This window comes from Sciurus vulgaris, assembly GCF_902686455.1.
Source record: "Sciurus vulgaris genome assembly, chromosome: 2".
NCBI lineage: Eukaryota > Metazoa > Chordata > Mammalia > Rodentia > Sciuridae > Sciurus > Sciurus vulgaris.
The window spans coordinates 102,780,446-102,792,833 of NC_136462.1; the positions used below are offsets into that span (position 1 = coordinate 102,780,446).

A 12,388-nucleotide genomic window follows, 5' to 3' on the forward strand; every position below is an offset into this window, starting at 1 on the left:
ATAATGACTGGTGGTGGAATCTCACTAACTCACACATAACAGTTTTGATTTTTAAGTTATACTATAATGAGAAAGGTTTTCTTTATAACAAACCAAAATCTACTTCCCTCCTACTTCTAGTTGTCCTCTTCCTGTCCTTTGAACTACTATAAAATAATTCTAATTCCTGTATCATGTGATGGTCTTTCAGACATTGAAGGAAACTCTGCAGATCAAACTGCAGAGTCTTAGATTATGCAGCAGATCATAAAGGAAAAATAAGAAACTGAATCTCCAACTTTTGTTTAGAACCAATGAAAAATAATCCACCTCCACATGCATAAGGGAACCATTCAGAAAGCTTCAAAACCCCACATTTACAAATTTCCCTCTAGTGTATACTTCTCCTTTAGCATATAATTTTCTTCTAGTATATAATTCATTATACTGGATGGAAATCAACTGAACTGTATTAAGCTGTGGATAGTGGAATTTAATACTTAAGACATTCAGTCCCAAACATCAGTCTCACATTTATGTTCCTCAAACTCAAGCCTCAGCAAAATAAAAATTTCTCTCTGCTGTTCCTTTAGGGTCAGTTGCAAAGAGTCAAAACTGAATGTGAAATTTCTGAGGGCCAAAATCCATGCATTAACTGCAGCCCCCTTTCTCCTGATTATCTGTGCCACAGAGATAACCAGACCAGTGATTTTGGGTGCTGTCACCCAGGATCTGAACACGCCGTAAAAGACTTCCCTGAAGTAGTATTCTCAGAGAGTTTGCATTTGCATAGCCATAGAAATCATTTCCTTTGCCATTTGCCTGAGGAGTCTATGGCATGTGCTATCTTCTTATGTCCACTGAATAGGCAACTTTCATTCTTAGCACCATGCAATTTGTTTTCTCTCCTGAAAGTATGATCCTCTGTCCTGGGTTTCTGTCTTGCAACATCTCCAATTATAAAACACACTCAAACGACAAAGGCATTTCTGCCCTTAAAGATCTTTTGTTCACCAATATCCTGCTACAGCTTTCAACAGAATGACTCATAAGACTCTGTGGCTAAAAAGAAGTCAGATACCAAACGTAAAACTCTAGGGAGACCCTTAGACTTTACTCAGGAACAAACTCACACCTTAATTTGTTTGTTTGTTTGTTTGTTTGTTTTAATTCATGATTAGTCCCTTAAGTCCCAGCCTCCTACAAAATAATGTCTTTATTGAAAAACACATCTTCCTATAGAGTTACTATAGATAAATGGATAAAAGGGCAAATGTGTAATATAAGCCTTTGTACCTTAACTCTTGTTCTTTCTTGCATCCTTATAAGTATCTCAATTACATGAAGTCCAGCACGTTCTTTTTTCCTAGGTTTTCCCAAATCATATTTCATGGAATACTGGCTTCCCCAAAATTGTTGATAGATATTCAGTGATGTATGTATCCTCTGGTCAAATGATATTAATAACTAGATAACTAGATATATTAATGAAAGGTTAGAAAGATTGCTTTACCACCATGGGTCACAGATGCTTTACTGTGCAAATAAGCATTGCCAATCTTTAAAAGTACAGTGTCATCTTTAAACTTGTCTATGTCCTCTACCCGCCTAGAAGCAGCATGTACTTTCCAGGCAACACAAATTTAGTGATGAGAATAGAATAACAATAGCAAGCAGTATTTTCTTAACACTGCATCAAAAAAATATACTGTGAGAATGGTAAGTACCTCTGCTCTTCCTAATTGGTGCTGAGATTCCCAGGGTTTCTCTGGTTACTTCATGGGATTATCCTCCCTGCCAGGTTCACTGCAGTTAATTAACTGGTGGCTGCTAAAGTTAAAAGTAGTAGTACTGAAAAATATCAAAGAAGCCTTTACTGACTCCATCTGCAGTAGAATAGCTGGGCACCCCACATTATCTGTATTTTCAACTCATTTCTATTACACCTGCAATGTGTTCTGTTATTGGAGTCATTTATTCACATGTTGGTTTTGTTTTCTGACTAGATTATAATCCCTCTGAGAGTAATCGCTGTACCTCTTCTGTTTTATTTCTTTGGATTCCAGCACAAGATCTGACTCATGGCACAGGATTAGTAAATAGTTTCATGGCTCAATCCTCACAAATAAAACAGTAAGAAATTAGGGTCACCCGTGCCAATGCTGTCACCTGTGCGACTTTGACACACTATAGAATAGTTTTTTAAAAGGAGCATAATAGTGCCATTATAAAATGGCTCAAAATGTTTTCTAACTCATCAGTTAATGAGGGAACCAGTAAGATGTTGCAGGTGGCTCAATGGAATTACAAGAGTCATTCATATATAAGCAGCAAGAGAAGTTAAAATAACTTTACAAATAGAGGTAAAACATGTCTATCTACAGAACAGTAATCAGTTGCATACCTCCACACATGACTTATTTACCTTTCTATGGATAAAAAAAAATCATTTACATTATTAAACATTTTCTATAATTTACAGGTTTTAAATAGCTCAAAAACAATAAAAAGTAAAAATAATCCAATGAATGCAGTAGAGAGAATACCCACCATTCTTTTTTGTCCATTTTTCCTGACAAATGGCAAAATATCACTTTGTCACACTTGGTCTCCCTGCCTCCTCACTCTTATTATAATCTTATAGCAGTTATGGTCAGGTTTATGAAGATTGGGCTCACCTGAGACACACAGACAGAGAGAATACCTTCCCATCCAGAGTCCCAATTCTTATCTTAAGATAAGCTATCAGTTCTGGTGGCTTCTTGGGTCATTAAGTAGACCTCCAGAGATACCCCAATCCAGGTGACACAGTCAAGACCAAGCAAAACCTTCCCCATCATACACCTAATCTTTTTCCCACTCTTAAATGCCCTGTTTCTTGATGAAAGGAAGTATATTTTTTCTATCCATCTAGGCTCTTGAAACAATTCTAGACTGACTACATGTGAGAATATTTTATCATTTTTATGAGAAAATCCAACAGTAGTAAGATTTTAAATATCATATTTTTGTCTCTTTTTACATTGGAAGAAAAAGCCTTTCCCATTTTTCTATGCTTTCTTTTCAGAGCCATACACAGCTATTGCTACAGCTTGTACTTTATAGTGTACTTGGCATCTTTAAGTCAAATTTTACACAATTATAAATTTTTCTTCTTGGGGAGAACTGTAATCGTAGCAATCTTTCTTATGGTTTATAGCACTATTGCCTCCCTCCACTGGCCTACACCCTGAATCTCTTCCAATTCTACTTTTTCAAAGTACATACAGATGCTTAAAAATTCCCAAAACAATTTTTTGCATCTCCCTTTGAATAGGAGAGAGATCTGAGATGATTATGATTTTTTAGCTCATTGAATTGTTCCACCTCAGAAATTCCTAAGGATTGGGACAAAAGGATGATATATATCCATTCAAGTGAGTGTATCTGAATCATTCATTTGTTGAGCATCTTCAAAATACTTCATTCTGTCAGAATTATAGGTCACAGAGAACCACAGATAACCAGCGAGTACTCGATTTCCTCTAGTATTATTGGTACAGAAAGAGAGAGAGAATCCTTTATCTAATCTTAACAAAACATCCATACTTCCATCACCTATTTCTAGACATTTTGCTTTTCAAAAAGTATTTGTGCTTAATACAACATGAAAAGCTAACATCCCCCAATGACCATATTTATAGGCAATGAGCATTTATCTTCTCTACTATCGTCTTTGTTTCCTTTGGTACTGGGGATCAAATCCAGGGGCACCCAACCACTGAACTATATCCTAGCCCTTTTTGGTATTTTATTTAGAGACAGGGTCTCACTGAGTTACTTAGGGCCTTACTAAGTTGCTGAGGCTGGCTTTGAACTTACTATCCTTCCGCCTTAGCCTCATGAGTCACTGGAATTACAGGCATGGGCTATGATGCCCAACTTTTCTCTACATCTTATGTACAAATATTGAAATGTTTTGAGCTTTTTTGATGACAACAGCTGTTTTGGTCAGTTTTTACACTGCTGTGATGAAAAGACCTAACCAGCACAACTGTAGAGAAGGAAAAGTTTGAGGTCTCACATTTTCAGAGGTCTTAGTCCGTAGAAGCCCAGCTCCATTCCTCAGGGCTCGAGGTAAGGCAGAACATCATGGCAGAAGAGTGTGGCAGAGGGAACCAGCCCACAGGATGATCAAGAAGCAGAGAGAGAAACTCAACTCTCCATGTACAACATATTTATCCCCAGAGCTACACCCCCAATTTAACCACTTTCTCCAGTCACACCCCACCTGCCTCCTGTTAATCCCGTCGGGGATGAATTCACTGATTAGGTTAAGGCTATAACCCAATCATTTCTCCTCTGAACCTTCTTGCTTTGTCTCACACATGAGATTTTGGGGGACACCTCACATCTAAACCACAACAGCAAGCAAACAACAACAAAAAAAAAAGAACTCAACATTCTATTATGGTCATCAGATACAAAGTTTGGGGAGTGTTGAATTTCCAAGGACCAGGCTGCTTCACCAGGTTGGCCTGTGTCTATATCATTATGTGATTAGAGGTTGGAAAAGATGGAGCAGTAGGCACCTGATCCTGAATTTTAAACTAGTGTCTGCAAATTGGGTGACCAGGAGCTACCTTTTCTGTGAAATTTTGATAGCCTTAGGTATTTTTCTCATGCTCTGGAAATTGAAATGAATAAGCAAGTGGACAGTTGTAACCCAGACCATTATTTTATAAGTATTCTGACCCCTGTAACTCCATGATCCATTCGTTTAACTAAAGTTTTGAATGAAAGGGAAAACCATAAACCTTCAAGAATCTCATTTCTTGGGAACCTGAATTAGATGATGATGAGTTAGCACTGTAGGAATGGTGGCATTATAGATTGCATCTACCTTACGCTAACCATATTGTATTATTATTTTGAGTTTCTCTATTAGAATAATAAAGTAATTTTATTATCCTCTAACAGTACTTCCCTCTGCTTATATGACTTTTTTTCCCCCCTTTTTAGCAATACTTTCATGCTGGAGGAAATGGCCTGAAAAAGAATTTCCTGGAGAAAAGCCCAGATCTTCAGTCCCTGAGATATGCTCTCAGTCTTTATACCCAAACTACTGATGCCTTGATAAAGAAATTCATAGACACTCAAACCTCACAGAGTAAGTTAACACATTCAACCTGAGAATAAGGTAAACTGAACACTAAACTAAAATTCAATCTCAGAATTTTTATAAATTGTATTTATATTTTTACTAAAGTAAACTGAAGCATCATTAGGAATGGGGAATTATGGTTAACAGAGAGTGCCAGAATTTTAGCATTCATTAATTATAACCAAAAGGAACAGGAAGGTGACAAATTAAGAAAGAAGGAAAAAGGAAGACAACCTCCATCTTCTCTATTTGAGACAACCCTGATGTATATTTTATACTCACATCAGTCCGGCTTCCCTGGGGAGAGGGCTCCAGTTGCCCTCAGAGGGCTGGCCTGATAGCATGTTCTTCTTTAGTATTCTTTCTTTTCCTTTTCTTACCTCTCACTCCATTATTACCAGTGTTTCCCAGATACTTCCTAAGTAGACCCATTATCTCTGAATGCTAGTCTTAGGTTATGCTTCTGGGAGAATTCAAACCTGAGGTCACATGGTTGAAGAGATTCTAATTCACCAAGTCCAGGTGTAGATTCTGAGTTCTCACCCACCTTGTACACATGTCCTTGACGATAGGTATAATGGCTAAATACCCTGAATGACTTTTTCCTGATTATTTGTGCTTTCTATCACAGTTCCTTAAATTGAGAATATAGAACTATTGAATGAAATCAGCATTTCTTTTTAAAGTTTTTGCTTCATCCTTTTCTATTTCTCCTTGTCTGTCTGTGTTAGATTAACTGTAGTAGTATATACAAGGAAAAAAGCCAATTAATTTTATTTAATAATTTCTTTTGGCTGTGTTCAAGTGAAAAAATACAAGTTCCTTTAAAAGTATTTTTTAGGGTTGGGGATGTAGCTTATTGGTAGAATGCTTACCTAGTATGGGAAAGAACTTGGGTTCAATTCCTACCACTGCAAACAATAAAATTATAAAATAGTCTTATTTGAATCTATTACCTAGAAGGGTTTATAATTTAGAGGATCCTGCTGTGGCTTGATCACTTATTCTTTCTTTCCTTCCTCTTCTATTATTTTTCCTGTTCCTTTCTTTCCTATTTTTACCCTCCCTTCTTCCTTCTTTGTTCTCATTTTGGAATATAATTAGATGTCATCTTTCTCTAGTTGCAAATAAATAAAAAAATAAGAAAAAAATTAAAAAGTACAAGGGCCTGCAAGTCTCATTAAAAATTTATGAACCACAGAGTTCAAATGAAATCTATCATATTTGAAAAACATTATCTTCTCTTCTCTCTCTATTCCAAACATAAAAAAAAAAAAAAAAAAAAAACAAACAAACAAATCCAAAATGGATGCAGAAGTTCTGAAGTTCATGAGTGAAACTGAGCTCAATATCTAAGTAATACATTTGTAATTTTAGAAATATACACCATCTTTTTCTGCATTCATTTAACAAATGTTTACTAAGCATCACCTTTGAACCAAGTCTCCTACAAGGAATATTCCAAGGTAAATATGAAGTTTTGTATACAAGTTGCTCTAATATGATGATACTGAAGCAGAAGTTATTTTGTCCCCCAGGGGAAATTTGACAATATCTGGGGAGCTTTCAAGTTCACATCTGGGACTGGTAGTTGCCTTACTGGCCTCTGGCTTCTAGTGGGTAGAGGCCAGGATGCTGCTAAGCATCCTACAATGCACAGAGCAGTCCCCAAAACACAACAAAATATCTGCCAATAGTGCAGAAGCTGGGACTCCTTTCTCTAACATAAGCTAAAAAGTGAGAAGTGACATAAAGTAGGTCACATTAGAAGAATGGAAATTGTGTCTTGAGGAGACAGGAAAGGCAGAAAAGCAAGTGAGTAGATTGGGTCAAGAGGATATAAAAAGAGAAAGGTGTTCTGGATGCAGAAGCTGTCCAGGAAGGTATAATTTATATTCTTTACTTCAAAATCTCAATGCAGCACACATCAACGATATATTTTTATGTTATATTGCTTTTAAAATAAAACTACTTACCGCATTAACACCTATTTCTTTCAATAAATATTAAAATCAGTCTTGGGTGTCTCTGCACCTTTAAAACATACAGATTAAAATATATGTATTGTGGTAGGTTTTTAGTAAAATTTGCAGAAATTATTTTACAATTTGCAAGAATTTTTACATATTCTTCCTTCAGAAATTGATTTAGTAGTTTAAACTGGGTAGTAAACTTGAAAAATCATACTTTTTGTTGTTGTTTCTCAAAGATGTATATTACTTACAGTTTTAGAAACCGGTATAAAATGCATTTCTTGCATCTTGATTACAATATTCATCAGGAAAAGAGAAGTTTTTCCTAATAGTTATTTCATTATATCAAGAGTTCTTTTAATATTTCATGCAGTTTCAGACAGTGAAAAATGTATTAAACTTTAACATAGTAAGTCACATATTTTAAAATGGGTAATGCAATGTGGAATGAAACAAAGAATAATTAATTGTTGAGCCCCTATGTGAGTTTTTATTAAAGCATAAGAAACTTGACTCACAAAATTTTTCACAGTAAAGAGATGTTTATAAGTCACAACTCTCATAAAGAAAATGAAACTTTATAGTTGATGACTCTATGAATTAAAATATATAAGCTGAAATGTTTTTATTCTATGATCTATTCTCTTTTTTACTTTTTTTTAATTAAAAATCATAAATTTACATAGGGTAATGTTGTTTGATTCATTCTGTTATTTTTCTCCCTCCCCCCACACCCCTCCCACCCCGCTTTTCCCTCTATACAGTCCTTCCTTCCTCCATTCTTACCACTCTTCTTATCCCTAACCCTAACCTAACCCTAACTCTAATGCTAACCCCTCCTATCCCCCATTATATGTCCTCATCCGCTTATCAGCGAGATCATTCATCCTTCAGTTTTTTGAGATTGGCTTATCTCACTTAGCATGATATCCTCCAATTTCATCCATTTGCCTGACAATGCCATAATTTTATCATTACTCATGGCAGAGTAATATTCCATTGTATATCATTGTATATATATGCCACAGTTTCTTTATCCATTCATCAACTGAAGGGCATCTAGGTTGGTTCCACAATCTGGCTATTTTGAATTGAGCAGCTATGAACATTGATGTGGCTGTATCTCTGTAGTGTGCTGATTTTAAGTCCTTTGGGTATAGGCGGAGGAGTGGGATAGCTGGGTCAAATGGTAGGTCCATTCCAAGTTTTCTAAGGAATCTCCACACTGTGTTCCAGAGTGGCTGCACTAATTTGCAGTCCCACCAGCAATGTATGAGTGTACCTTTTTCCCCACATCCTCTCCAACATCTATTGTTGCTTGTATTCTTGATAATCGCCATTTTAATTGGGGTGAGATGGAATCTTAGTGTAGTTTTGATTTGCATTTCTCTTATTACTAAAGATGTTGAACATTTTCTCATATATCTGTTGATTGCTTGTAGATCTTCTTCTGTGAAGTGTCTGTTCATTTCCTTGGCCCATTTATTGATTGGGTTATTTGTATGCTTGGTGTAGAGTTTTTTGAGTTCTTTATAGATTCTGGAAATTAGTGCTCTATCTGAAGTATGAGTGGCAAAGATATTCTCCCACTCTGTAGGTTCTCTCTTTGCATTGCTGATAGTTTCCTTTGCTGAGAGAAAGCTATTTAGTTTGAATCTATCCCAGTTATTGATTCTTGCTTTTATTTCTTGTGCTATGGGAGTCCTGTTAAGAAAGTCTGATCCTAAGCCAACAAGGTGAAGATTTGGACCTACTTTTTCTTCTATGAGATGCAGGGTCTCTAGTCTGATTCCAAGGTCCTTGATCAATTGTGAGTTGAGTTTTGTGCATGGTGAGAGATATGGGTTTAGTTTCATTCTGTTGCATATGGATTTCCAGTTTTCCCAGCACCATATGTTGAAGAGGCTATCTTTTCTCCATTGCATATTTTTGGCACCTTTGTCTAGTATTAGAAAATTGTATTTATTTGGGTTTGTGTCCGTGTCCTCTATTCTGTACCATTGATCTACCTGTCTATTTTGGTGCCAATACCATGCTGTTTTTGTTACTATTGCTTTGTAGTATAGTTGAACTTCTGGTATTGTGATACCCCCTGTTTCATTTTTCCTTCTAAGGATTGCTTTAGCTGTTCTGGGTTCCTTATTCTTCCAGATGAATTTGATGATTGCTTGCTCTATTTCTGTGAGGTACATCATTGGGATTTTAATGGGAATTGCATTGAATCTGTATAGCACTTTTGGTAGTATGGCCATTTTGACAATATTAATTCTGCCTATCCAAGAACATGGGAGATCTTTCCATCTTCTAAGGTCTTCCTTAATTTCTTTCTTCAGTGTTTTGTAGTTTTCATTGTAGAGATCTTTTACCTCTTTGGATAGATTGATACCCAAGTATTTTATTTTTTTTGAGACTATTGCAAATGGAGTTGTTTTCCTCATTTCCCTTTCAGCTGTTTCATCGCTTGCGTATAAAAATGCTTTAGATTTATGCATGTTGATTTTATATCCTGCTATTTTGCTGAATTCATTGATGAGGTCTAGAAGTTTTCTGGAGGAGGTTTTTGAATCCTCTAAATATATAAACATGTCATCCGCAAATAGTGACAGCTTAAGTTCCTCTTTTCCTATTCGTATCCCTTTAATTTCTTTAGTCTGCCTAATTGCTCTGGCTAGAGTTTCAAGGACAATGTTGAATAGAAGTGGTGAAAGAGGACATCCCTGTCTTGTTCCCGTTTTTAAAGGGAATGGTTTCAGTTTTTCTCCATTAAGAATGATGTTGGCCATGGGCTTAGCATAAATAGCCTTTACAATGTTCAGCTATGTTCCTACTATCCCTATTTTTTCTAGTGTTTTCAGCATGAAGGGGTGTTGTATATTGTCAAATGCTTTTTCTGCGTCAATTGAAATAACCATATGATTCTTATCCTTAAGTCTATTGATATGATGGATTACGTTTATTGATTTACGAATGTTGAACCATCCTTGCATTCCAGGGATGAACCCCACTTGATCATGGTGCACAATTTTCTTAATATGTTTTTGGATACGGTTTGCCAATATTTTGTTAAGGATCTTTGCATCTATCTTCATCAAGTATATTGGTGTAAAATTTTCTTTCCTTGATGTGTCTTTTTCTGGTTTGGGTATGAGGGTGATATTAGCTTCATAGAATGAGTTCGGTAGGGTATCCTCCTTTTCTGTTTCCTGGAATACTTTGAGAAGTATTGGAATGAGATCTTCTTTGAAGGTCTTGTAGAACTCGGCTGAGAATCCATCTGGTCCTGGGCTTTTCTTGGATGGTAGATTTTTAATGGCTTCTTCTATTTCATTGTTTGATACTGATCTGTTTAAATCCTGTATGTCCTCCTGGTTCAGTTTGGGAGGAGCATATGTCTCTAGAAATTTGTCAATGTCTTCGGTACTTTGTATTTTGTTGGAATACAGATTTTCAAAGTAGTTCTAATTATGTTAGGTATCTCAGTGGTGTCTGTTGTGATATTTCCTGTTGCATCATGTATTTTAGTAATTTGAGTCTTCTCTCTCCTTCTCTTTGTTAGTGTGGCTAAGGGTTTATCCATTTTGTTTACTTTCTCAAAGAACCAACTTTTTGTTATGTCAATTTTTTGAATTGTTTTTTTATTTCAATTTTATTGATTTCAGCTCTGATTTTAATTATTTCTTGTCTTCTACTACTTTTGCTGTTATTCTGTTCTTCTTTTTCTAGGGCTATGAGCTGTAATTCTTAGGTCATTTAATTGTTGACTTTTCATTCTTTTGTGGAATGTGCTCATGCAATGAATTTTCCTCTTAGTACCACTTTCATAGTGTCCCAGAGATTTTGATATGTTGTATCATCATTCTCATTGACCTCTAAGAATTTTTTTATCTCCTCCCTGATGTTTTTTGTTATCCATGTTTCATTCAATAGCATATTATTTAGACTCCAAGTGTTGGAGTAATTTCCTTTTTTTACTTTGTCATTGATTTCTACTCTCAGTCCATTATGATCTGATAGAACACAAGGCAGTATCTCTATTTTTTTGCATTTCCTAAGGGCTGCTTTGTGGCATAACATATGGTCTATTTTCGAGAAGGTTCCATGTGCTGCTGAGAAGAAAGTGTATCCGCTCGTTGATGGATGGAATATTCTATATATGTCTATTACGTCTAGGTTATTGATTGTGTTATTGAGTTCTATGGTTTCTTTGGTTGGATTTTGTTTGGAAGATCTATCTAGTGGTGATAGCGGTGTGTTAAAGTCGCCCAGAATTATTGCATTGTGGTCTATGTGATTCCTGAAATTGAGAAGGATTTGTTCGATGTACAGGGATGCACCATTGTTTGGGGCATAAATATTTACTATCGTTATGTCTTCCTGATTTATGGTTCCCTTAAGCAGTATAAAATGGCCTTCTTTATTCCTTCTGACTAACTTTGGCTTGAAGTCCACTTTATCTCATATAAGGTTGGAAACCCCCACTTTTTTACTGAGTCCATGTGCGTGGTAGGTTTTTTCCCATCCTCTCACCTTTAGTCTGTGGATGTCTTTTTCTATGAGATGAGTCTCTTGCAAGCAGCATATTGTTGGGTCTTTCTTTTTAATCCATTCTGCCAGTCTATGTCTTTTGATTGAGGAGTTTAGGCCATTAACGTTCAGGGTTATTATAAGAAATGATTTGTATTCCCAGTCATTTGGCTTAGTTTTGGTTTTTAACTTGTCTTGGTTTCTCCTTTGAGTGGTTTTTCTGTAAGGTCGTTCCTCCCTTTGCTGACCTCCATTGTTGTTTTTCATTTCCTCCTCATGGAATATTTTGTTGAGAACATTCTGTAGCGCAGGCTTTCTATTTGTAAATTTTTTTAACTTTTGTTCATCATGGAAGGATTTTATTTCCTCTTCAAATCTGAAGGTTAGTTTTGCTGGGTATAGGATTCTTGGTTGGCAACCATGTTCTTTCAGAGCTTGAAATATGTTGTTCCAGGTCCTTCTAGCTTTTAGAGTCTGGGTTGAGAAGTCAGCTGCTATTCGTATTGGTCTCCCCCTATATGTAATCTGATGCTTTTCTCTCGTGACCTTCAAAATCCTATCTTTATTTTGAATGTTAGGCATTTTCATTATAATGTGCCTTGGTGTGGATCTGTTGTGATTCTGTGCATTTGATGTTCTGTAAGCCTCTTGTATTTGATTTTCCATTTCATTCTTCAGGTTTGGGAAATTTTCTGATATTATGTCATTGAATAGGTTGTTCATTCCTTTGGTTTGTATCTCTGTGCCTTCCTCAATCCCAATAATTCTT

General features: G+C 35.9%; 1 protein-coding gene across 2 annotated transcripts in view; it reads left to right on the forward strand.

Annotated features, from left to right (window-relative positions):
* Positions 1-12,388, forward strand: part of UNC13C (unc-13 homolog C) — an 869,114-nt gene that overhangs the window by 789,803 nt on the left and 66,923 nt on the right. For both annotated transcript variants that reach the window (XM_079129872.1, XM_079129871.1), the window contains one exon: positions 4,981-5,128. In XM_079129872.1, the coding sequence (XP_078985998.1) occupies positions 4,981-5,128 (148 nt within the window). The remainder of the gene's footprint in view (positions 1-4,980; positions 5,129-12,388) is intronic.